The sequence below is a fragment of the Choloepus didactylus genome, chromosome 6 (assembly GCF_015220235.1).
Source record: "Choloepus didactylus isolate mChoDid1 chromosome 6, mChoDid1.pri, whole genome shotgun sequence".
Lineage (NCBI taxonomy): Eukaryota > Metazoa > Chordata > Mammalia > Pilosa > Megalonychidae > Choloepus > Choloepus didactylus.
The window spans coordinates 12,666,139-12,693,599 of record NC_051312.1 but is presented as its reverse complement, the minus strand read 5'-3'; the positions used below and the strand labels follow the sequence as shown (position 1 = coordinate 12,693,599).

The 27,461-nt window shown below is 38.6% G+C and overlaps 1 protein-coding gene across 5 annotated transcripts in view; it reads left to right on the top strand.

Annotated features, from left to right (window-relative positions):
- The window catches only part of ASRGL1 (asparaginase and isoaspartyl peptidase 1), a 31,782-nt gene continuing 4,321 nt past the window's right edge, over positions 1-27,461 (top strand). The window contains exons 1-4 of one of the 5 annotated variants that reach the window (XM_037838401.1): positions 1-118; positions 673-961; positions 20,204-20,346; positions 20,918-21,075. In XM_037838401.1, coding sequence (XP_037694329.1) covers positions 772-961; positions 20,204-20,346; positions 20,918-21,075 — 491 coding nt within the window. In that variant the 5' untranslated portion in view covers positions 1-118; positions 673-771. Of the gene's footprint in view, positions 119-173; positions 376-672; positions 962-20,203; positions 20,347-20,917; positions 21,076-27,461 lie in introns of those variants that run through there. The other 4 variants (XM_037838405.1, XM_037838402.1, XM_037838404.1 and 1 more) reach the window with 4 other exon arrangements.

Sequence of the window (27,461 nt, the reverse complement as noted above, 5' to 3'; positions counted from 1 at the left end):
CCTAAGCCTCCGGTCTCATAAGGAGGAAGAGGTTCACCCGCAACCCGCCAGGAAGCTCGCGTCGGTGGGTGAGCCAGCGTCGCCGTTCTGGGAGCCGGGAGCACAGACTCCGAGAAAGGTAGGAGACGGTGCGCCGCGGCGGAGCTTTACGGTAATTCTCCGCGGCGCTGAGGCCCGTCCGTCGTGCGCAGGCGCGCGAACGGTTGCGGGTGTAGCGGTTGCCGGCCCCGCGGTCTCCAGGGCCCGCCTGGCCGAGGGGCGGGAGGGTGCGGAGGCCGGCCGGGCGGCTCCAACCAGCCGCGGAGCCCTCGGTAAGTCCACGGCCCTGTCAGAGGAGCTCCGGGAGATCCGGGGCTGGTGGACAAAAATGTAAAGGTACCACCCTTCCTCGGGGCCGGGGGTTCGAGGCGGGTGGGCACTGAAGAGCTCCAGCCCTCGGGCCTCCCGGGCCCCTCGGGGGGAGTAGGGGATGAGGGGCAAGTCCCCGGGGAAACTGAGGCCTGACGGCAGACGGTGAGGAGGGGGCTCGGGCTCTGGGTCCGGCATCACCTTCTCACCCCCGATGCCGCCAGGTGCCCCAGGCCGGGGGCGGGCGGGGAAGGGAGGGCCGCGAGACCCTCGCTCCGAGGGCGTCCTGGACTTTGCGTCCAAAGTTCCCCTTCTTGGTGTCAGGAAATTGCCTGGCCGTCAACCTCCCGGAGTAGAAACCGGACCTTGCCCCCAAGATCATTCCCCAGGCGGCTTTCTTGGACGGCCTCTAGGAACGCCGACATGAATCCGGTGGTGGTAGTCCACGGAGGCGGGGCCAGCAGTATCTCCCAGGACCGGAAAGAGCGAGTGCGCCGGGGCATCGTCCAAGCCGCCACGGTGGGTTACAACATCCTCAAGGAGGGAGGGAGCGCAGTCGATGCGGTGGAAGGAGCCGTGGTCGTCCTCGAAAATGACCCCGAGTTCAACGCAGGTGAATTTGCACTGCCACTCTTAAATAATATCAAACCAGGTTATGCTTCTCCCCCGGAATAAATAGGATCCTTCTCAAATGTCACTGAATCCATTCAGCTTTGTGGTAAAATTATTCTGAAAGGAAACGATGTTTTTTTTTTTTCTTTTTACCTGTTGACCAAGTTGCTTTAAGAATTTTTATATCCGTTAATTCACCTCTTTTTCGTTGAAGTACTTCCTGAAAGTCACATTTCAAGACAGGTTTGTTTTTTTTTTTCCATCTTTTTGGGGGGTGGGGTGGGAGTAGACTACTTTACATACCATAAACTTTTAAGTTTTGAAAAAATGTGTGCACATGTGTAACCACCACCACAACCATAATCAAGATTTAAAACATTGCTATCACCCCACAAAAAGTCCTTGGTGCTACTCTGCAATTATTCTGTCCTCCATCCCCAGCTCCAGGCATTCACTGATTGCATCCTGTCTATGGATTAGTTTGCATGTTCTTAAATTCAGTATATACATGGAATAATCACACAGAATGTGTTCTTTTGTGTTTGGCTTCTTTCACTTAATACACTTCTTTTTAGAATAATCATCTTAGGCTATATGAGTATCTATTATGTAGCAGGCAATAGTTTAAGTAATTTTACATGATTATCACATTTAATCTGCACTGCTGTCCAGGAGGTTAGGTATAGTTATTACACTCTTTTCTCAGATGAGAAAACTGAGGCACAAAAAGGTTAAGTAACTTGCTGGACACTTCACTTTATTTTAAAATAGAAAACCTAAGATCTAGGGTCAAAATACTTGTTGGAATTACTCCCCATCTCCCCCTCCTCTCAACATCTGTCAATGAAAATTTCAGGTAATCTTAACCAATTAGTCATCAAATGTTTACTGAATATTCTGTCCCCTTGACTCTGCTAAGCACTATTTAATAGTTATGCAAAGTTTTATGAGTCTGCTTGACCTTAGGGTGAGGGATAACAGTGCATTTTTATGGCTGTTGTGCTAGAATTTACCAGATGGGGACCAACCTTGCCAGCAGGGAGAGCAGCCCACTGTTTCAGGGGGAATCAGAACCTCCTTAACTAACAAACCCTCACTTACTGACTCAAGACCTTCATTTGGAGCAGTTCATTCTGGTCTCTCACTCTAACAGGATCAGTGATCTGCATGGATTGGGAAAGTACAAAATAGGAAACTGGAGCAGTTAGTTTTCATTTCTTTGCTCTATCCCAAAGGCCTTCTTTCTGAGCATCTTCCCTCTAATTTACCAGATGTCTGCTATTCAGCATATTAAGGGAAAAGAGAGTAGGGTTGAAAAGAAGGAAATCAGAGATTTAGGAGGAAAAGTTCAGACTTTTAACAGCATTCAGTCTACCTTGAGCTCAAACAGTATTCAGCGTTCCAGTCAGCAAGCAAACAGCATTTCCAGCAGCTTCTGCTATAATCACTAGTATTACTGTTCGGGAGCCTCAAACAAGAAGCTGATACCCAATAATTACTGTGTTAGGTGGAATTAATTTGCATTCATGATGTGGTTGAAGTGTTTGTAAAAACATTGTCTTGTTTATGTGGACATTCTAACATTTTAAATATGCATTTTACTTGACATTTAAAGCTGGCTGCATAATACTTAGTTCATTTAAAAGTAGATTATTATTTACCAACACTGTAAAAATTGAACTTTTAGATCTGAATGCTAGATATATTCTTTAAAGACCTACTTAGATTGACAACAAAATAATGACTCTGCTTTTACTGGAGTTGAGCCATATTCACAGAGCAGTTTAAATAGTTGTTATTTATTCTCTTTACATTTCAATTTTATAAAATATCAAAGAGTCTTTTAGATTACAGAATTTTTTCATTTGTCACCCCCCTTTCAGAACTCTATGTAGCAACATCTAGAAGGCATCAATCTTTGGTTGGTCCAGGAATTGCTTTCTGTGTTGGTTTGGGTTGTTTGTTTACTTGTTTTAAAAATCTCCAGGTGTTTCTGAGGTACAGTCAGGTTTAGAATCCACTAGCCTAATACCTCACAATTTTAAAGGTTTTTTTAATTCTCATATTTTAAAATTAAAGTATAATTTAATATAGCAAAATTCCCCCTTTTTAGTGTACAGTTCCATGATGGAGAATAACACATTTACTTGTGTAACCATCACTACAATCAAAATACAAAACAGTTTCAGCTCTCAGAAATTATCCCATATCTCTTTGAGTTCCCTCCTTTTACCCCTAGCCCCTGGCAATAACTGATCAGTTTTCTATCCCTATCATTTTGTTTTTCCCAGGATGTCGTAAACAGAACTGTATAGTACATAGCCATTTGAGTCTGGATTCTTCCACTTAGCATAATGCATTTGAAGGCCATCCAGGTTGACACTGGCATCAGTAGTTCATCCCTTTTTATTGTTGAGTAGTATTCCATTGTATGAATATATCACACTTTATCCATTTACCAGCTAAAGGGCATTTGGTTGCTTCCAGTTTTGAGCCAATTCAAATAAAACCACTATAAACATTTGCATAAAGGTTTTCGTGTGAATAGAAGTTTTATTTCTCTTGGCTAAGTACCTAGGAGTAGAATTACTGGGTCATATGGTGAGTGTGTATTTAACTTTGTTAGAAACTGCCAAACTGTACCATTGTCCGCACATGCCAGCAATGTATGAAAGTTCCAGGTGCTCCGCATCTTCATCAGCACTTGGTACTGTTGGTATTTTTTATTTTAGCCATTCTCATAGGTGCTTGTGCAATCTCATTGTGTTGATTTGCATTTCTCTAAAGATGTTTAGCATCATTTTATGTGCTTTTGCTGTCCTCATTTCTTCTTTGGTAAGGTATCTATGCAAGTCTCATGTCCATTTCTTTAATGGGTCTTTTATTTTTTTCCTTATAACTGAGTTCTAAGAGTTCTTTATATATTCTAGATATGTCTTTTACTAAATATGTGATTTGCAGTTATTTTTTCCTAGTCTGTGACTTGTCTTTTCCTCCTCTTAGCAGTGTTGTTCAAAGGGCAAAAGTTCTTATTTTTTAGAAGTCTAACCATGAAAATACTACCTGGCTAAAATCACAGACTGCCTAATCATGGGCCCCCTTCTCCTTATAGCACAGACACCCCATTTTTTGGCCAAGAGTTGGTCTAAAGCTAGGGGGCTACCCAAGATTACCTGGGCTTAAGGAATCTATTTGTTGTTGTATGGGCCCATATTAGCCCTCGAAGGAATGAGAGATCAGGCAAAGGACCTGAGGGCAAAAATGTGAGCATCTAGATGTTGGAAGATTGTGCCAGTAGAGGCTGCAGAGTATGAGGCCACTTTATAATTGTGGGGTCACCGCCTATGGAGGAAGGGTTCACATCATTTTAGCCAGGTAGCATCTTGGTTCTTGCCGTTTCTCAAGGCAGCATCTGGCATCATTAGCTGGCTCAAGCATAGGGGTGGCTCTGGTTCGTCAGGGTAACAGGAGTGGCAGTGGGTAACCCTCAGTGGTGGTTTATAGAAAGTGTTGTTTCCAGCAGTGAATTCGTGGGCTGGGACGATGTTGTCTGAGGTAATGTGGTGATCACTGGGGACTATTGGCAGAGGCTTTTAAATACCATTGGGTTTGATATCTTTGCAGGTTTTTGTAAAATGGTTATCGTCACAGAGCTCCATGACTTTCAGGAGGTCATCTAGGATCCTCCTAGCAAAGACTTTAGCTGCATGTTTATGTGCAGCCCCCAGCACTTCTCCCCACAGGGAGAATGTGTTTGACCCACACTTATATGCCAGTTGGGTATTAATTCTTTATAGCCCTTCTTTGTAATCTCAACACTTGTCTTATAATAGTCAGTCTGGCAGGCTGGGTAGAAGACGATTAGCTATGCAGGTTTGATTTGATTATGCTCATGAAGAAATTGGTGCTGTATCAGAACCTTATTTAGGCTATGCCTGGGTGGAGAATCATTTATGCATTGATGCCAGCAGAAACATTGAATATATAGGTTAAATAGCTTTGGGACATCAGCCACCCTCGGTGGCATGTTAGGTGAAGGAGGTTGAGGAGTGACAGCCAGGAACCTTTTTTGTGCCATCAATGGGCACAATTTTAGGATTGACCGAGTATTGTTTGTGCATTCCTGGGCCTGCATGGTGAAGCCTTGTGGGTCAGTATGTAAGCCTGTATGACCTGTGCAGCCAGCAAAATTACTAAAACTCAGAGCCAGGGTGAACACTGACATTGCACAAGTAGGCAAGGACCAGCTTCTGGGGCTGCAACTTGTATCCAGCTAGACTTGATGGTGTTTCTCTCGTTCCAAGAGATTGCATAATGCTTTTCTTCAGGGCTTGCTCAATGTCTGGTGCTTGCAAGCCTGGATACGGTACCTTCTATGGGTATGCCAGTTGGAATGTATTGTTCCCCAAAAACGCCATTATCTTTGATGTAATCTTGTGTGGGCAGATGTATCAGTGTTGATTAGATTGTAATTCTCTGAGTGTTTCCATGGAGATGCGACCCACCCAACTGTGGGTGATGACTCTGATTGGATAGTTTCCATGGCCCCACCCATTCAGTTTTGGCCTTGATTAGTTTACTAGAGCACTGTATAAACTCAGACAGAAGGAGCAAGCTTGCAACAGCCAAGTGGGATGCTTTGAAAAACACACAGGAGCTGAGAGAGAAGCTGCAGATGAGAGACAGTTTGCAAATGGCCGTTGAAAGCAACCTTTTGCTCTGGAGAAGCTAAGAGAGGAAAAACACCCCAAGAGCAACTAAGAGTGACATTTTTGAGGAACTGCAGCCTAGAGAGGAACATCCTGGAGAAAGCCGTTTTGAAACCAGAACTCTGGAGCAGACGCCAGCCACGTGCCTTCCCAGCTAACAGAGGTTTTCCTGACACCATTGGCCATCCTCCAGTGAAGGTGCCCAATTGTTGATGACATACCTTGGACACTTTATGCCCTTAAGACTATAACTTTGTAACCAGATAAACCCCCTTTATAAAAGCTGATCCATTTCTGGTGTTCTGCATTCTGGCAGCATTACCAAACTAGAACAATGGGTAACAGGCCTCATGGGAGGGTAAAAGGAGGTCATTTTTGAAGTGACTGGCAACTACCATCCATAGCTTCCCAAAAAGGATGGGCCATGCTGATAAGGTTGAACAAGGCTGTCCATTAATTCTAGGGGATGGCACTCTCTATAAAAAAAATTTTCCATCACTGTCAAAGGGCCCTCCTCAGGGTTGGAGATGAACTCTAGGTTTTGTTTTGTTTTGTTTGTTGTTGTTTGAATGCTCAGGAAACGCTATGCCCATTGCATCACCTCAATCTTTCTAAGTAACAATCAGGCTCATTATTTGCCAGTGGGCATCTGCCTTGGTGGTAATACCCACTATGGATGGGTGTGTCCTTTTTTTAATATGCCATAAATATTTAAGTCAATAACAGTAAGGGCTCAGAATCTTTAGTGATACCAACCAATTGCCTCATTTTTTGGGATGAGAGTGGCAACTCAGACTCTATAAAAGACTCTCAGCAACCAATCTGCCCCTTACTCCTTGTTCCCTTGAATAGTCTTTCAGTATGATTTGAATCTCCAAGTTAATTTTTGAGTTGTCGTTTCCAATTTGGGCCTCCCTTTGGGGCCCTGCTTAACCTTACATGTGGTGATGGGGAAGAGTTGTGGTTCCTCCTGACCAGACTCATAGGCAGCTGTGTCTCCCTCTCTAGGGTGTCCCAGTTGGCCTCATCAGGTTTGGGGTTTGTTTGCACTAGCTTGATCATTAGGAATAGCCTACAGACTGCAGGAAGGCTAACCAACGCTTTGGCATTCTGATAAGTGGCAGCACTGAGTAGGGCCCATGCACATTAAATGGGAATCTTACATTTCTTAAGCAGTTTAGAAACTTCCTCTGGGTCTGAGGGAGTGCTGACACAATATTCTCTGGTGCCTTCTTATTTGCCCATTAGTTCCTTAGCCATCTTGCACCGGGGTCAGATCCTCTATATCCCACGGAATCGGGAGACAAAGAGCAACAATAGCAGAGACAGCAGCAACGTAAGGATACCTTGTAACACTGTTGCTTGCAGGGTGCCATTTTGCTTCCCATGAAGAGGGCCCTCTCAACCTAGGGGCAGATTTAAGACCCAGATGAACCATCCACAGACACAGTGGTTGGAATCTCCCACAGCAGTCTCCCTGCAGTAGGCCTTGAGGGTTCCTACTGTTGGAACCATGACAAGACTTTCATTCAGGGAAGCGCTAGAAACCACAGAGTTTCCCCTCTTGCCATACTAGGGCTGGCCATTTGTAGCTCCTGGGGAGGACACCAAACTACAGGACTGCCAGTTGGGGTGGGAAGCTTAGACCACAACTGGCAAAGAAACAGTCGGCAGTGCAGAGTGGCACAGATGTACATCAGGAAGCCATGGACCCTTCCCAGATAGTATTACTATATGAGAGAGCCAAGTAGTAAGCCAAGAGCAGCCAGAAGGCATTGTTGTGGTTTGAAGCTATTATGTACCCCAGAAAAATCCATGTTCTTTTAATACATTCATGTGTGTACACACCTGTTTAGATGGGATCTTTTGATTAGGTTAATTCAATTGAGACATGACCCATCTCATTCAAGGTAGGCACATCTTAATCCACTTATTGGAGTCCTTTATAAGAGGATAAAACATATTCAGAAGCTAAGAGAAGAAATTAAGAGACGCTCACAGAGAAGCATCCGGAGAAGTTAGAGAAAAGTTCCGGAGAAGCCAGGAGAGGATCCACAGAAAACAGAGAGGAAGTCAGAAGCTGGAAGCAACAAAACCCAGGAGAGAAGGACCAGCAGACACCAGCCATGTGACAGAGGTGTCCCAGATGCTGGCAGCCTGTCTTCAGAGTCCACGTATCATCCTGTTGATGCTTTGAGTTGGGACATTTTCACAGCCTAAGAACTGTAAATTGTAAGTTAATAAATCCCCATCATTGTAAAAGCCAACCCATTTCTGGTATATTTACCAAACCAAAACAGGCATTATGCCTCATTTCCCATGGTCATGACAAACACACCCTGCTTGCTGCACTACCTGTTTCAGATTAGTTACACTGAATTTTAAATTTTGGTCTAGGTAGCAGTCAAGTGCAACATAATGGGAAACCAAAACCATAAGGCATGAGAAAAGATAATTTATTACTCACAGGTCCCAGAGAGAGAGGAGTCCCATAAGGAGTCGATGGGAAGCATAGACAGCTCGGGTGGCTCATCCAGCAAGTGGGAAGCACACAAGCAGAGCAGAAGGGACCCCATGGGCTTGTACCTTTATTGTGGTCCAGCATTGGAAGTTAGTAGATTTCCAGTGGGAGCAAGGATTGGTTAGATTAAAGCAAACATGCATGGAAAAGTGAAGGGACTGGAGTCCTAAGGTGGTAGAGAGGATTAGCTTATAATTTGGGACCAGCTGTGGGTTTGGGGTCAGGTATGTGGGTGTGTGGAGAGTCCAGATGCAGGTTTGGCCTTGGGGGAATTTATGCCCCACAGCTGGAAAGCTGTTTATTAACTAGGCCAAAGATGAATAATGAGAGAAGTGGCTTAGCCAAAGTAAGGTGAATGCCAAAGCAGCACTCAAAGAATATGATCATTATGGCAGGTACTTTTAAAGATTTCAATTACCAATTACTCATTGCTAGTATATAAAAATACAATTGATTTTTTTAACTTGTTATTTTGAAGTAATTATAGTGCAGCAAGATCTGGTGTACACTTCACCCAGTTTCCTCTAGTGGGTAAAAATCTTGTTTAACCATAGTACATATCAAAACCAGGAAACTGACATCAGCACTATGTGTGTGTATAGTTGTGTGCCATTTTATCTCATCTGTAGATTCCTGCAACCACCACTGTAATTGAAGATATAGACTTTTCCATCACCAGGAAGATCTCTCCTCCATGCTACCCCTTTTTTTTGTCACACTTACCTCCCTCCCCATCTCAAAACCCCTAGCAATCACATATCTGCTTCCCACTTGTGTTATTTCTCATTTTGACAGTGTTATATAAATGGAATAATACAGTTTGTGACTTGAGGAAATGGCTTTTTCACTTAGCATAATGTCCTTGAGATCCATCCAGTTATTGCCTGTATCAATAGTTTGCTCCTTCTTATTGCTAAGTAGTATTCTCTGATATTGTTATATCACAATTTATTGAAATACTCAGCTGTTGAAGTACATTTTGATTGTTTCCATGTTTTGGCTATTACAAATATGAACTTCATGAACAGATTTTCATTTGAAACATAAGTTTTCATTTCTCTAAATACCAGGGAGTAGGATTGCTGGGTCATATGGTAGACAGCCTATACTTGGTTCATATTTTTATCTACTCTCTCAGTCTCTCTGTCTTTAAATTAGTATATTTAGACCATTTACATTTAATATAATCATTGATGTGTTAGGGCTTAAATCTGCCGTTTTATGCTTTATTTTTTGTTTGCTCCCTCTTTGTGTTTTCTTGCCTTCCTGTGAGTTATGTATATTTTTTAGAATTCCACGTTGATTTACTTATGGTGTTTTTGAGTGTGCCTCTTTTTATAGATTTTTTAAGATGGTACTCTCGTACATTACACATGCATAACTTATCACTGTCTGCCAATGTTGACATTTTACCAATTCAAGTAAAGGATAGAAACACTCTCTTTAAATTCCTTTACTCTCACCCATTTATAATATAATTAATATACTGTAATAATATAATACAATTTTCTTAAATATTTCTTCTATATATGTTGAGAACCACATCAATGTTAAATAATTTTTGCTTTAACTGTAAAACATAATTTTAAAAACTCAGAAAGAAAGTCCATTGTATTTACCCATGTTTTCACTCTTTATTCTTTCTTCCTTCCTCATTGTCCAAGTTTCCTTCTTTTATAGTTTTCTTTCTGTTTCAGGAACTTCCTTTAGCCATTCTTTTTGGGTAGGTCTGCTGACAACAGATTCTCTTAGTTTCATCCGTCTGAGACTATCTTGATTTCCCCTACAATTTCTGAAGGATATTTTCACTGGATATAGAATTCTGAGTTGATAGTGCTATTCTTTCATCACTCAAAAAAATGTTGTACTACCGTTTTTGGCCTCCATTGTGTCTAGTGGGAAATCTATTGACATTTTATTTGTTTTCCTCTATAGAGTGTGTGGTGTTTCTCTCTGGCTGTTTTCATGATGTTTTTCTTTGTCTTTAGTTTTCAAAGTTTATTATGACATGTCCTGGTGGAAATTTCTTTGGATTTAATCCTGTATGGGGTTCACTCAGCCTCTTGAACCTGTGGATTTCTGTCTTTAGCGAAATTTGGGGAAAGTTCAACCATTAGTTCTTAATTTATTTTGAATACTTTTCAGCCACACCCTCTTTCTTCTCTCCTTCTGGAATTCTGATGACATGAATATTAGAGCTTTAGTTATGATACTACAGATCCCTTAGACTCAGTTCCTTTATTTTTATTATTATTATTTCTATTTTCTCTCCATTTTTCAGCTTAGGTAATTTCTATTATTATATCTCCAAGTTCCCTGATTTCTTTCCTCTGTCTTCTCCATTCTGCTGTTGAACCCATCCATTGAGTTTTTTATTTTGGTTATTGTATTTTTCAGTTCTAAAATTTCCATTTGGTTTTTCTTTATATTTCTTTGCTGAGCCTTTCTTTCTTTTTTTCATTTGTTACAACCTCCTTAACTTGTTGAAACATTTTTATGATGGTGATTTTAAATCATTGTTAGATAATTCTAACATCTGTGTCATGTCAGTGTTGGCATCTGTTGACTGTCTTTTCTCATTCCGGTTGAGATTTTCCTCATTCTTAGCATGACAGTTGATTTTTATTTGTATTGTGTACATTTTGGATATTTGTGTGATAAGACTGCATTAGTCAGTGTCCTCCAGAAAACAGAACTAACAGGATGTATAGATATGTAAATAAAAGAGACTTATTATACGAGTTGGCTCACATGACCATGGGGATTGCAAGTCCAATTTCTGGCAGGCAGGCTACAAATTGGGAATGCCAGTGAAGGTGAAGATGAATTCTCCAGAAGAAGCTGGCTGGCTGAAGTAGAGATAGAAATTGTTCTTCCTGGCTGCTGAAAGCTCCCTGTAAGGCCTTCAGTTGCTTGGTTGAGGAAACTTTCATTGCTGAAGGCAGTCTTCTTTGTTGACTGTAGATGTGAATAGCCATAGATGCAGTCAACTAGTGATTTAAATCTTTCTATGAAATAACCTCACAGAACAATCAGGCCAGTTCTTGCTTGACCAAACAACTAGACACTATAACCTAGCCATCTGACACATGAAATTAATGCAAAAACTCTGAATCTTATTTAAATCTTCTGTTTTAGCAGACCTTCTCTGACACTGCACCAATGGAGAAAGCAGGTGCCACCTTGTTACTACCAGGTGGGCGTGGAAGTCCAAGTTTCTCAATTCAGTGTCTTTTGACACCAGGGAGTAAGAGAGGAGACCCCTTATTATTACTGAACCTGCCTGGGAAAAGAATACTCTTGATTTTTATGTATTGGCTTTGAATCCTACGACCTTCTTAAATTCACTTATTCCAGGAGCATTCTTGTTGATTCTTTGGGATTTCCTATGCAGATAATCAGGTCGTCTGCAAGTAGAGACAGTTTTATTTCTTCCTTTCCAATCTGGATGCTTTTTATTTCCTTTTCTTGCCTTATTGCACTGGCTGTGCCATCTGTTCCCATTTGCTAATGCTGCCGTTTTGCAAAATACCAGAAATGGATTGGCTTTTATAAAGGGGGCTTATTTAGTTACAAAGTTACAGTCTTAAGGCCATAAAGTGTCCAAGGTAAGGCATCAACAATAGGGTACCATCTCTGAAGGATGGCTGATGGCGTCTGGAAAACCTCTGTTATCTGGGAAGGCACATGGCTGGCATCTGCTTTGGAGTTCCGATTTCAAAATGGCTTTCTCCCAGGATGTTTTCTCTCTAGGTATCTGGGGGTATTCTCTTAGTTTCTCCCAGGCAAACTCTGGATTAGCAAAAGTCTACTTTCAGTGGCCATCTCAAAAATGTCTGTCTATCAGCTGCAGCTGCTCTGAGGTCCTTCTGTTTGTGAGCTTTTATAGGGCTCCAGTAACTAATCAAGCCCATGCTGAATGGGCGGGACCACACCTCCATGGAAATAATCTAATTAAAGGTATTGGATGGGTCACATCTCCATGCAAACAGCGTAATCCAAAGATTCCAGCCTAATCAACACTAATATACGTCAGCCCCCACAAGATTGCATTAAAGAACATGGCATTTAGGGGGCCATAATACGTCCAAACTGGCACACCATCCAATACTATGTTGAACAGGGATGGTGAGAGCAGATATCCTTGCCTGGTTACCAGTCTTAGGGAGTAAGTATTCAGTCTTTCACCATTAAGTATGATGTTGATGGTAAGATATTATAGATGCCCTTTATCAGGTTGAGGGTAAACCCTTATTCTAGTTTACTGAGATTTTTTTTAATCTATGAAGGCTAAATTTGTCAAATGCTTTTTCCATATCAAGATGATTGTATGGCTTTTTGTCTTTTGTCTGTTGTTATGGTAAAGTGACTGATTTTCAAAAACCAGGCTTGCATTCCTGAGATTAACACCACTTTGTCACGATGTGTTATCTTTTTATATCTTGCTGGGTTTGATTTGCTAGTGTTTTCTTGAGCGTTTTTCATCTATGTTCATGAGGGATACCAGTCTGTAGTTCTGTTTTTTTGTTTTTGTTTTTGATAAAGAAGCATTTATTTTCAAAGCTCCAGGAGTTTTTTTTAATCAAATTTTTTATTCTGGAATATAACATATATACATAGAAGTGATGACTTTCCAAGTGCAATTTAACAAGTAGTTAGAGAGCAAATTTCAAAGAATGTCATGGGTTATAGTTTCAGTTATTTCCTTATTGTGAAATATATTTGCAAAAAGAAGAAGAAAATTTATAGAGATTCAGTATTCGTAATTCTTTGTTAAATTCCATCTTGTCTGTTGCTACCTCTTCCTCTAGTTTGATCACTTTCCCAATCTTCAGGGATGTCTAGGCAGTGACCACCCTAACTTGTTCATCTTTGAAAAGGGGTATCAACATTATGGGGAAAAGGAACACATTTGGTTGATGTTCTTGAAGAGGCTATTACCTCTGGGTTTGGGGACTTAGATGACGTAGGAGTTCTCTGGAGGATTTAAATTTCTGAAGAATAAACTTAGTGAAACTTTTATAGAGTCTCAGATAGGGATCCAGGTATTCTTCAAGGTTTGGGGGACTACTGTTGACTTGGGCTTATCATACTGTGGTCATTTGGCATATTTAGCTGAAGCTTGCATAGGAGTAACCTCCAGGATAGTATGTTGACTCTATTTGAATTCTCTTAGCCACTGAAACCTTATTTTGTTGCCTATCTTCCCCTTTTGGTCAAAAAGGATTCTGAACCCCTAGATGCCAGGGTCAGGCTCATTCCAGGAATCCATGTCCCACATTACTAGGGAGACTCATTCATCTGGGGAGTCCTGTCCCATATCAGGGGGAGGGTAATGAATTTACTTGCAGAGTAGAGAAAGTCCACATTTGAACAACAAAAGAGGTTCTCTGGAGGTGACTCCTAGGCATAATTATAGGTGGGCTTAGCCTCCCCTTTACAACCATAAGTTTCAAAAGAGCAAGCCTCAAGATTGAGGGCTTGACTTATAAAGTAGGGGGTTCCTAAGTTCACATCATATATATTATGTCCATGGTAATCCATCCATATCTCATATTATCAAATGTTTTTATTTTCTTATAATTTCTGTCTGCTTTTGGTATAAGAGTAATGCTGGCATCACATGATGAATTAGGAAGTGTCTGTTTTTCTTGATGAGTTTGTGTAGACTTGATATCACTTCTTCCTAAACGTTGGGTAGAATTTGCCACTGAAGCCATCTGGGCCTAGAGTTTTTTGGTTTGCTTTTTTGTTTTGTTTCCTTGGAAGGTTTTTAAAGATTTTAATTTCTTTAATAGATAAGTTATGATTTGTGTGATATATTTCTTTCTTAAGTGAGCTTTGCCAGATGTGTCTTCCAGGGAATGTTTCTATTTCCTATAAGGTAGAAGGCAGTTTTGTTCACACAGCATACATTCCATCCTAAGTAAACAATCATTGGTTCCCTGTATAGTCATGTATTTATGTATTCAGCACCATTGCCACTATCTATATAAGGACACAAAGAAGGAGGAAGAGTCAAAGAAATTAGACAAAAGAAAAAAAAAAAACAAAAACAAAGAGAAAAAAAAAAACATGACAGCTACAAAGCAACAAAAGGAAAGATAGCATTAGACTAAAGTAGAATAAAGAGTCAGACAACATCACCAGTGCCAGGAGTCCCATACCCTGGCACTCGTATGCATTTAGCTTTGGTATATTGCCTTTGTTATATTAAAGGAAGCATAATACAATGTTTCTGTTAATTATAGTCTCCAGTTTGCATTGATTGTATTTCCCCTCCCCCAATCCCACCCTATTTTTAACACCTTGCAATGTTGACATTCATTTGTTCTACCTCATGTAAAAACATATTTGTACCTTTTTTTACAATCTTTGAACACCCTAGGTTTCACTGAGTTATACAGTCCCAGTCTTTATCTTTCATCTTTTGTTCTGGTGTCCCACATGCTCCTAACCTTCCTCTTTCAACCATACTCACAGTCATCTTTGTTCAGTGTACTTACATTGCTGTGCTACTATCTCCCAAAATTGTTTTCCAAACCTCCTACTCCTGTCTTTTCCTTACTGTCTGCAGTGCTTTCTTTAGTGTTTCCTGTAGAGCAGGTATCTTGTTCACAAACTCTGTCATTGTCTGTCAGAAAATAGTTTAAGCTCTCCCTCATGTTTGAAGGACAGTTTTGCCATACATAGGATTCTTGGCTGGTGGTTTTTCTCTTTCAGTATCTTAAATATATCACCACACTTCCTTCTGTTGAGAAATCCACACATAATCTTATCAAGCTTCCTTCGTATGTGATGGATCGCTTTTCTGTTGCTGCATTCAGGATTCTCTCTTTATCTTTGACATTTGATAATCTGATTGTTAAGTGTCATGGCATAGGCCTATTCTGATCTATTCTGTTTGGCATATGCTATGCTTCTTGGATCCGTAATTTCATGTCTTTCATAAGAGATGGGAAATTTTCATTGATTATTTCCTCTTTTACTGCCTCTGCCCCTTTTCCCTTCTCTTCTCCTTCTGGGACACCATGACACATACATTCCTGCATTTCATTTTGTCCCTAAGTTCCCAGAGATGTTGCTCATATTTTTCCATTCTTTTCTCCATCTCTTCTTTTGTGTGTAGTCTTTCAGGTTTCTTGTTCTCCAGTTCCTGAGTGTTTTCATCTGCCTCTTGAGATCTGCTGTTGTATGTTTCCATTGTGTCTTTCATCTCTATTGTTATGCCTTTCATTTCCATAGATTCTGCCAGTTGTTTTTTTCAAACTTTCGATTTCTACCTTATGCATGCCCAGTGTTTTCATTATACGCTTCATCTCTTTTGCCATATCTTCCCTAAACTTTTTGAATTGATTTAGTATTAGTTGTTTAAATTCCTGTATCTCAGTTGAAGTGTAAGTTTGTTCCTTTGACTGAGCCATAACTTGATTTTTCTTAGTGTAGGTTTTAATTTTCTGTTATCTAGGCATCTGATTTCCTTGGCAACTCCAATCAGGTTTTCCCAGACCAGAACGGGCTCAGGTCTGAGAAGGAGGCAATAGTATCACATCTCCCTGAGGGTGTGTCTTAGAAGATTGGTACACCCTGTGAGGTCTCAAATCACTGTGCTTTTCTGCCCAGCAGGTGGCGACTGTCAGCCTGTAGCTCCAGACTAGTATAAGGATGTGTGGCCGGTGGCTGTTTTCCTGCAGCCTCTGGGGTCTGGTTCTGAATGGAAGGCGGGTAGTAGAGCTTGGCACCACCTTCTTCCTCTTAGGGAAGATACAGCCCCTAGGGAGAGGTCATTTACATATGAATAGTCTCTCTGCCTGAGCTATCTCCACCCTTGTCTGGGTCAGAGTGCTGGGAACTGAAAGTGGCTGCGGCTTTCTCCACTGAGCTGAAAAAGGGACAGAAAGTCCCCTTCAGGGCCGGTCTGCGGCCACCCTCCAGCTCTCCAAGGTCAGTCGTCACTAAAAGCCTCTGTCTGCTTGTTGGGGATTCATTTCTTGTATCTAGCAGTCCACATTTGTTAATTAAAACCCCAGCTGGAGCTCAGCTGAGCTATATTCACTTGCTGGGAGAGTGCTGCTCTCTAGCACAGTGAGGCTTTCCAGTTCGGGCCATGGTGGGAAGGGGCTCCCAGCTTGGATCCGCAGTTTTTACTTACAGATTTTGTGCTGCAGTCTCAGGCATTCCCCTGGATTCAGGTTGGTGTATGATGAGTGGACAGTCACGTTTTTCCCCCCTGCAGTTATTCCAGATTATTTACTAGTTGTTCCTGGTTGTTTATTAGTTGTTCCAGGGGGACAAACTAGATTCCACTCCTCTCTATGCCACAGTCTTCTTCCGTCTCCTAGACCTCTTTTTTTAAAAATTGGTTGCTTTAAGGTTTATAGTATACATCTCTAACTTACCACAGTCTACCTTCAAGTGATACTATTTCTTACTTCATGTGTAGTTTAAAAACCTTTACATCAGCATTTTTCTGTTTCCCTTTTCCTAGCCTCTGTGGTGGTGTTGTGGGACACTTTACTTCTGTGTATGTTACAAATTCCATAATACATTGTTACTATTTTTGTTTTAAAGCTGTATTTTAAAGGTATTATCAAAATATCCATATATTTACTATTTCCAGGGCTTTCCATTCCTCTGTAAGCATCCTGATTGCTATCTTGTATCATTTTCATTCTGCCTGAAGGATTTCCTTTAACATTTCTTATATTGCACATCTTCTATTTTATGAATTCTTTCAGCTTTTATGTCTCTGAAAAGGGTTTTGTTTTGCCTTCATTTTTCAAAGATTTTTTCTAGGTTCAGAATTCTAACTTGATAGGTTATTTGTTTGTTTGTTTTTTCTTTCGGGGTTTTGAAGATACTGCTCCACTGTCTTCCGGCTTGCTTTGTTTCCAACAAGAAATCTGCTATAATTCTTATCTTTTTCCCTCACTACCTAATGAACCCTTTTTCTCTGGCTGCTTTTAAGATTTTCTCTTCATCATTAGTGCTAAGCAGTTTGATCATGATATGCCTGGGTATAGTTTTCTTCATGTTTTGAGGGGTTTGGAGTTCATCAAGTTTTTCAGATCTGTGCCCTTACAGTTTTCATGAAATTTGAAAAAGAAAAAAAAAAAATCTACCATTTCCTTAAATACTTTTTGTCTGTCTCTCTCTCCTCGCCTTTGGAACCTCCAATTACACATATATTAGGCTGCTTGAAATTGTTCTTGAGCTCATTGATGCTCTGTTCAATTGTATTCAGTCTTTATTCTGCTTTTTGATTTGGGTGGTTCTGTTGCTGTGTCTTTAAATTCATTCATCTTTTCTGCTGCATGGTATAATCTACTGCAGTATATCCTATCCAGTATTTTTTTTCATTTCAGGCTCTTTTTTTCCATCTCTAGAAATTCTGTTGGGTCATGTTTATATCTTCCATGTCTCCTTTAAATGTTCATGTTTTTCTCCACATTCTGAAACATATGGTATATAGTTATAACAGTTGTTTTAATGTCCTTGTCTGCTAATTCTAACATTTGTGTCATTTTTGCGTCTTTTGCTACTGATTTTTTTTTTCCAACTCTTTGTGGGCCATATTTTCCTGTTCCTTTGCCTACCTGGTAGTTTCCTTTTTTTTTTTTTTTTTTTCCTTTGTTAGAGAAGTTGTGGGTTTACAGAACAATCATGCATAAAATACAGGATTCCCATACACCACCCCACCAGCAACACCTTGCACTTTTATAATAACTATAGTCTGTAGTTTGACTCAGGGTTCCCTATTTGTGTATCATAGTTCCATGGATTTTTTTAAATTTTTTATTCCTTTACCATATATGCAACCTAACATTTCCTCTTTTAATCAAATTCAGATTTGTATTTCAGTACTGTTAGTTGCATTCATAATGTTGTGCTACCATCTGGTAATTTCTTATTGGATACCAGACTTTGTGAATTTTACCTTCTCAGGTGCTGGATATTTTGTATTACTTTAAATATCCTTGAGCTTTGTTCTGAGAAATACTTAAGTTCCTTGAAAACAGTTTGATCCATTTGAGGCTTGCCTTTAAGCCTTGTGAGGTGGCCCTAGAGCAGTCTTTAACCTAGGTCTGATTTTGCCCACTACTGATGCAAGATGCTTTTGAGTACTTTACTCTCTGCCCCATGATTAGAAGGTTTTTCACTCTGGATTTTGTGAATATGAAGTATTTCCATCCCTGGGTGAGCTTTAGGTTAATTCCACCAATTCCTTTCTGTTGGTTCTCCCTCTTACCTCACATTCATGTGCTGATCATTACTCAGCTGAAAACTCAAAAAGAACCCTCTGCAATATCTCCAGAGTTCACTCACTCTCTATATGTGGCTCTCTCTCTGTGCAGCTGTCTCCCCTCAAGTACTGTGCCCCACAAATTCCAGACACTCTGGATTCCCAAATTCCCTATTCTGTCTCTTCAGCTAAGGAAAACTGCCAGCCTTTCTTTGGGTTCCTTGTCCTGCACTGCATTTCTATAAACTGTCCAGGCAGTAAACCGAGGCAATTTCAGGGCTCCCCTCTTTTGTTTCCCCTCTCTCAGGGATCAGTGGAGCAGTCTGTTGTCTGAAAATCACTATATCATATATTTTGAGCATCTGTCTAGTTGTTTTAAGACAGGAGAGTAAGCCTCAACCTGTTACTCCACCTTGGCTACAATTCCACACAATTTAACTTTAGCATGACACTAACTTGTATAATTTTTCATTTCTTCTCAGTTGAGTTCTAAATCTTTCAAGAGTTATTTCTGTTACTTCTCACTAACTAGCCACTTATCAGAAACATCTTGGGTGGAATGGGGATAGTCTTTTAATTTATTTTTTTATTCATGAAACTTGCAGTAGTCAACCATGTATCTACCAATATTCCTTCCCTGTTATCTTCTAATATGCCCCATACATTTTGTATAAACATAATTCTGTTGTACTTGCTTCCCTTTAAATAGCATGCACTCAACAAATAGTTGAGTATATACTATGTCCTAGGTTAGGAAACAATAGTAAAATTTTTTTGCAGCCATAATATAGACTTTTCTTTCTGCAAGACAAATTTAGTGAAGTAAATTCCTATTATCGTAACCCAAATGAAGTAAAGGTCTCAGGTTTGGTTTTCCTAGTCACTTGCTTCCCACATTAGCCAAGCAAATGGAGTATTATTCCCTTAAAGCAAAATATTAAAGCATCTCATTCTCTACCCAAAAGAGAGCTGATGTTGCCTTTAAATTTTTAAAAAGTAATTTTAAGAAATTAATATTACTTACATTCTCAGTCCCATAAGATTTTCTAGTTTAATTTTCTCCTTTAACCCTGAAATAACTGCTTCTGTAGTTGGGTTTTATTTGACAATCCACCAAGGCATCAAAATTTAATGGAAAATATGTGTACTTCCTTGGTAGAAGGAAATAGCTATCTAAACCACAGACCTGGATTTGATTCCTAGCTCATCATCTAATAGATATTTCATGTTGGGAAAGTTGCTTTTTGGGTTTTCTTATTTGTTATATTGGTATAGAATCAGAGCAGTTAAGACCTATTGCATGCTTACACATGCCAGGTACAATTCCAAGTGTTTAACATGCATTATCTACATCATCGGTGGTTGTGAGGATTCAATGAGTTAATGTTCTTACCCTGTGAGGAGACAGAGGCAGGAAGAGGTTAACATTGCTAGATTGGTGGGCATTCTCTAGGCAGAGAAAGTTGGAGAAAGGGGGCTAGTGGTAAAGGGAGCAGCATGTGCAAGGGCACAGAGGGTAGTGAGACCTTATGGTACATTCAAGGAAACCTCATATCTCAGTAGAATGTAGCCTAGGAAAGGAGATGAAGCTGGAAAAGTAGGAAAAAGGCCAATCATGAAGGGCATCATGGGATACCAAGTTAGATTTTTGTTTTAAAGTGATCCTGCAACAATGAAGTAGATTACAAAGTAAAGGGGGCAGGTTAGAGGAAACTCGGAAGCCAGTTTTAAATTCTTAATTCTTGCTTTTCATCTTCTTTCTTGTTTTAGGTTGTGGCTCTGTGTTAAATGTAAATGGTGAAGTCGAGATGGATGCTAGCATCATGGATGGAAAAGATCTGTCCACAGGAGCAGTATCTGCAGTCCGCTGTATAGCAAATCCCATTAAACTTGCGCGTCTTGTTATGGAAAAGGTGTGCATGACTAAAGAATACTTTTCCTAAGGAATTGCTACTGCTGTACTTCAGTGACTAAACAGGGATCTGACTCCGGGGAAATACTTAATCACTGTCCTCCTAAGATTATATTAAAAAACAGAAGCACCATTATTTGAGTTTCCAAATAGGCCAAGATTCTGACTCTATTGACGGTGTAACTTGATCGGTAATCACTGGACCAGTGATTACTTTGTTTTCATGTTATCTTCCTGTGTTTTCTTCAGACTTCTATCAAGACATATAGCCCAACACGTACAACCCGAACAGACCAACTAATTAGTAGCATGTGTTAAATAAAATGAATTAAGTTCTATAAATTTAAGAACATATGTAATACGTATCTCCAATAATATTCCATCTTTTTTTTTAATACAAAAACTCAAACAATAACCTAGGCTTTTTTCAACGTTCAGAAAAACAAGCCAGTAGATTTTATATTTTTCAGCTTTTTCACCCAGAGAGAAGTAATTATCTCCACACATTTGAAACAGTTAAAAAAAGAAAAAAATTTCAAAAATAACTATTTTTCCTTTTCTTTTTGGCTCAGACACCTCATTGCTTTCTTACTGACCAAGGTGCAGCAAAATTTGCAGCTGCCATGGGGATTCCAGAGATTCCTGGAGAGCAACTGGTAACAGAAAGAAGTAAAAAGCACCTGGAAAAAGAGAAGCTTGAAAAAGATGTTAAAAATTCAGACTGTGAAAAGTAAGTATCATCCGTGGCTCGCATTTGTGGGAGTCAATCAGTGTAAAAGTTAGACAAATGTCTGATTATCTAAATTTATTAAAGTCAAATATTTAGTATTTTTTAATATTTTCAGTTTTTGTACAAAATAATTCAAACTAAATAATGGAAATTCTGCTCTTGTGAGTCTTAAATATGTCTATTATTCTTATGAATAGTAACTCAGATTAGGCTAACAGTTCATTCTCTGACATGATTTCATAGAAGAGTGCCTTAATTAACGTATTAATCATCTGGATGCTTCTTGATCAGTTTATCTTAAGTAGAACAGTCAGGTTCTCTTTGATCTAGTATACCTCATGAACTTACTTAAACACTCTCGTCATAGTGCAGAGAAATCAGTATTCTCTTAAAAATTCTAATTATCATATGTACTGAATTAAAGTTTTCTGTTACAGATTCAAAATCCCAAATGAAAGTCCCCTTATTTAAAGCAAAATTTGAAAAACAAAATGTGAATATGGGCTGGGAGTTTATAATGGCATTCAGTTTACTAATTCTGCATCCTTTTTTAGAATTTTAATATTTACCCAGAGGTACACCTTAGAATCACTTGGAGAGCTTTTTCAAATACACATCTGGACCTCATCCCTAAAGAATGTCATTTAATGCATCTTGAGGTGGAAAGGCCCAGCATGTATATTATGAAAATGTTTCCCAGGTAATTGTGATATATACCCAGGTTAAGAATCTTTTACAAGATTAGCCAGGTGTTGATGGCTGTTGATAGCCTTACCTGGTATGCTCCTGTGTCTGTAGGCTATAGAGTCACAGGAAGGGGGCTGCTTTGTCAGTGGTTCATGTACTAATTTTAGTAGATATTGCCAGATTGCTTTCCAAAACTTCTGTAACAATACACATCTCCGCTATCCATGACTGCTCTTTAGCTATAAGCATGAGTGGTTTGGGCCCTACACTTTAGAGTGCCCTCATAACACAAATATACAGAGCAACCAGTTTATCACAGAACACAAGGGGAGACCTTTGGCACTCAACACCGGCACAGCATGACCCACACCCTAATCGTCCACACTTGTGACTAACACCGTCCAGCCCCCAGGGAAGTGCTTCTCCACATCTCTTGCCTTATGCCTTGGAAGCAAAAGGCCACCTGAATCCAGAAACTTGTGGATTGTGCCGCAGCTGAAATCAGAAATGGACACTGCTTTGAAGTGTGGGGAGGTTTAAGCAGCAAAAAGTCATAGGTAAGTGAAAAGTAGATTCCTGTATAACGAAGTATGCTTTTGCAGTAGTGTCAAGTGTCCATTTTCTTGCTTCTCTACCTCTCCCAATTCCATTCTGGAGGTATTCGTGAATTAGCATGGTATATGCAAGCATAGTTGCATGTAGGTGCTGAGGAACATTTGGCAACATTAAATGATTCCTATTACTCTTAAATTTATGTATTGGTATGTCCAGATCAACACTGTCCAATAGAAGTAAAATGAGAGCTACATACATAATTTAAAATTTTCTAGTAGCCACATTAAAAAAAGTAAAAGAAAACTGCTGAAATTAATAATGTATTTTATTTAAACCAGTATGTCCAAAGTATCATTTCAACATGCAAACAATATAAGAAATTATTTATGAGATCATTTACATTATTTTTTCAAACAGCCTTCTAAGTCTGATGTGTATTTTATGCTTACAGCTTCTCTCAATTCAGACTACCCACATTTCCAGTGCTCAGTAGCCATGGCTACTGAACAACTCAGATCTAGATGAAACATGCATAACGAACAAACTCTTTATGTTGACAACTAAATGGACATTGAATACAAGAATTATGAATGATTTTAGTTTTACTAAAATATTTTAACTATTAAATTTTCAAAATTTTGTTAAAATTTTTAGCTTTTACGTAATTTTGATTTAAAAATTTATATTCATTAATAATTCATATTTTAAATTACATCTGAAATTATATCTGAAAAAAATTTTATTTTTCAATTTTTTTGGATTCTTTTATTTTTGATGAAAATATATTTTAATTTTGTACACTGAATATAATTACATTTTATTTTTTAATCCTTTAGACTATTGAGAATGACTATAAGTCAAGATTTTGATAGAAAAAGAAACTAACATGGAGCTCAAAAAAGAATAAAGAAGCAGAAGTCTTCAAAGAAGTGATCTGCTTGCATTTTTAAAACCTGGAAATGGTAAAAGTAAACAGTCTCTGTCCAGGCTGAGCCACACAAAATTCACAAACAGGTCCTTATAGATTCTTGGTTAAATGAAGATTTAATTTCTTGTCAAAACAATGAAAATTAATGAGAAAATTATTCTCTCCAAATCCACAACTTGAACAGGTCAGATGAAATCCCTACAACTTTATATCCTTTACTAAAGGAAGATTTAATTGCTGATCACAATCAATCAGACACATGAAAAATCACACATGCAGTCACTAGAACTGGAATAAAAAGACTGAATAAATGACAAACAATTGATAATACTAGAAAAAGACAACAATATAAAACATTGAAGTGTAGTGTTCTTGAAAGGATAATGTAACGTGCCCAGTATTTAAGCCAAGACTGATGATGCTTTTCATGGCACCATCAGCATGATGTTTACAGAAAACAATGGAAAATTTCTAGATTTAGTAAAAATTATTTCAAAATTTGATGATAAAATGAATACCATACATATAATTAGGACAAAAAATAATAAAACCAGTGGTCACCTTATAGGATGAAGAATTCAAGCTAAGATTATTAATTTGATGGGTAATAGAGTGAGAGATGAAATCATACATAAAATTTTAAAAAACAAAATACTTCAACTAAAATGTACTATGGTCAGAAGCAACATTTATTATGTGTGTCATTGCACTACTTGAAAAAAAACAAGTCTGAATCAAATGAGTGTTTCATTGGCTTCACACCTGCTTTCAAAAATACAGGTTTCGACTTAAGTGAAGAATTGAAAAAAAAACTTTCAATCTTAGGCATTAATTTAAAAGATTGTCAAAGGCAAGCCTGTGATAATGGAACTAAGATGACTGGTAAATAAAAACTATATAAGGGAAGACATTTGGCTGAAGATCCAGAAATATTCTCTGTAACATATGTGGTTCGCAGTTTGAATTTTTTTCAAGGAAATGTAACCTCAACTGTGCCTATGGTGATGATGCTTTGAAACAACAGAGAGATTAAATACAGTGCTTTCTAGGAATGTCTGAAGATGGAACACCTTGACTGAATTTTTATTTGACCTTGTAAACAACTCTCAGACACATGATGGGAATTCCAACTAACTGCTGTTAAAGTAATTAAATTTTATTTAAGATAAGAAGAGTTAAGCAAAACCACAGAAGATCTTCAAAGAGCAAATCATGGACTTTAATAGAAAATGAAATTAATTTTGAATTTATGCTAACCACAGTTATTTAGCATGAACTATTTATTTCTAGTAACAATCTTAACAAGAGCTTTAAAAAGATGTGCATCAGCTATTTCACTTTTAAAAGGATTATAAAATATTTTTTAAAGTTTGGAGAAACAAAAACAAAACTCCATATGACATATGCAACAAAAATGACATTCCAATAAAATGTAAGGAAATTGAAGCAAGGGAACAAAAATATTTGCCTGACTTGAAAGAGAAGATTCATGTGCAAATAATCCCCAAATTTATTTCTGTAGACCTATTTTTCTGTTCATTGTAAATCAAAGTATATTATAATTTGAAGAGAGACTTGAACAAAATTGAACAGGATACCTCTGTTTTCATTTTTCCTTATAATATACCAGCATTGAAATTTGAAAGAACTTCAGATATTCTGCATGAACCTAGATACTCCTTAGAGATGATGAAAATGACTATAAGAGTTGATGGTGATTTATATGATCAAATAAAAATATTTTGTAATATCTTCTGTGATAACAGTTCCATATGTAACCCCATTATGGTGTTTGAATGTGATAATTTAAAAAGCAAGTTTCTTTTCCAAATCTAAACATAGCTTTAAGAAATTTACTGATCATTCCAGTTGCTACTGCCTCAAAAGAGTGAAGCTTCTCCAAATTAAAATTATTAAAAAGTATCTAAGAACTATAATGACTTGAAAAAGGTTGTATTATTTGTCATTTTGCCAATGAAATGCATATTGTATGAAAATTTTGATTACAAGTATGTAATTCATGCTTTCACTGAAATGAAAGCAAAAAAATTAATTTTACAAAATAAATATGTAATACTTTATGAATTGTACTTATAAGTGCGTCTCTTTCTGCACTCATCCGGGCATCAGTAGCCGATCATCAAAGCATCTAGATATGCACAGTAATAACAAAAATAAGTTGTTGTGGTTTGTCAACTTTCAATCATAAGCAAACTATAGCCTCACAATATTTTTCAGAGTATACTTGTCATGGTAAGAGGATAGAACATATTTATAACTTTCAAGTATTAAATATATGATATGTGGTCCTCCATTTGTGTTTGTATGCTGACCTCCAACCCCTTGCAGATGTTGGGGTGGGCCTGACACCAGCAATGACTGACACTTTAGCCATTTTTCAGATGAAGGATGTTGTTGTTATTTTACTTTGCTATTCCCTGATTGTTAGTTGTGTTTGAGCATCTTGCATGTGTGGATCATTCTTTTCTATGCATTTGCCTATTTTGTCGTTTTTTTTGTCTTAGGTGGTTTGGTCCCCTTCTGATCAGCCTTAAGTGCTTGGGCTATCCTCTGTGTTGAAAAAAAAATTTCCCCCCAAATCTTGTTATTTTCCTTTTACTTTGTGATATTTCTACTATATAAAAGTTTTGAATTTTTTTGTAATCAAATTATTTACCTCTTCTTTTTAGTTTTTTAGTAAAACTAGAGATGTAGAAGATATCCCCACCCTGAAACGTATACTCACCTAGAGTTTTCTGAAGGATTTTTGTTTTATTTTTTATATTTTTAAGTCATCTGGAATTGCTCTTTGTGTATGATGGAAAATAGGGTCCAAATTTTTTCTAGATAAAACGTCAAATTTCTCTTTGCAGATTTGGTACCTCCCTTAAGTCAGAGTACAATTTGTCATTCAGACTCTCCATTTGATTGCCTTATAGGTACCTCAAGCTTATGTCCAAAACTGAACTATTGGTTTCCCCACCCCACTTTGCCTCCCCACACACACCAACAACAAAACAAAAACCTATTCCTATAGTCTTCTGCATTTCAGCAGATGGTTCCTGCATCCTTTCAGTTGCTCAGACCAAAAACATTATTCATGATTTCTCTTTTTCTTACAGTCCACCTGCAAATCCCATCACCTCTACCTTCAAAATGTTTCAACTCTAGCCTACTTCTCACCCTTGCCACTGAAACCACCCTAACACAAACCACCATCTCTTCAAGCTTCCTGACTGCTGTTTCCACTCTTGCCTCCCTCAGTCAATTCCGTACAATAGCCAGAATGATTCCTTTAATAAAAACATGCTGTTGAAGCATAGCATGCTTCAAATCATATATGTACACCTTGGTGAATTTTCAGAGTAAATGTACCCACGTAATAAGCACTCAGATCAAAAAAAAAAAAAAAAGGACATTGCCGGAAGGTTCTCTTCTTGCCTCCTTCCATTCACTAGCCTCCCCCTAAGGTAACCGCTCATCTGACTTCTAACACCAAAGATTAGTTTTACCTGTTTTTGAACTTGGAATAGAAGCCCTTACCATGGCCTGTAAATAGGATGACCATATGATTTAGTCTCCAAACTGGAATGTTTTTGAGAGTGAGTGGGGGCACTATTAATAAGTTGAGACAGCAGGCATAAATGAGGTCCTTGGTGACCAGAATGTGTGGTCACCCCACCTGTCAGAGCCTTCATGATTTTCATGAATTCATAATTAATTAGAAAATTTAATGTAATCTTCCCAACAATCTCATGAAACAGGCAAAATGGGGTCCATGAACTGACAGCATCAGCATCACCTGAGAGGGTGTTAAAATGCAGATTCTTGGGTCCTACCTTATACCTACCAAATCAAAATCATAGTGGTTTCTTATGCACACTAAAGTTTGAAATGCACTGTGTATTATTTTTTATCCTCTTTTTATAGATGGAGAGAATGAGACATTGTAAAACTGAAGTCAGTGAAAAAACGGTGGTGCTGAGATTGGATGTATGATACTCTTAAATTTGAGGTCGAAGGGAATGTCTAGCAATCCAACTGTAACTGGCATGTAGAATAAAAAGCAGACAGTGTTTCTTTGCCCTTTCCAAGAGTCTGGAATGTTGGAATCAAAGTGTATCCCATTAGCCATGAACATATGACCTGGGACTTTGAGTGGTATTAGGCTACATGGATACTCAGGGAAGTGTTCCTCATCTTCAATCTGTTCCTT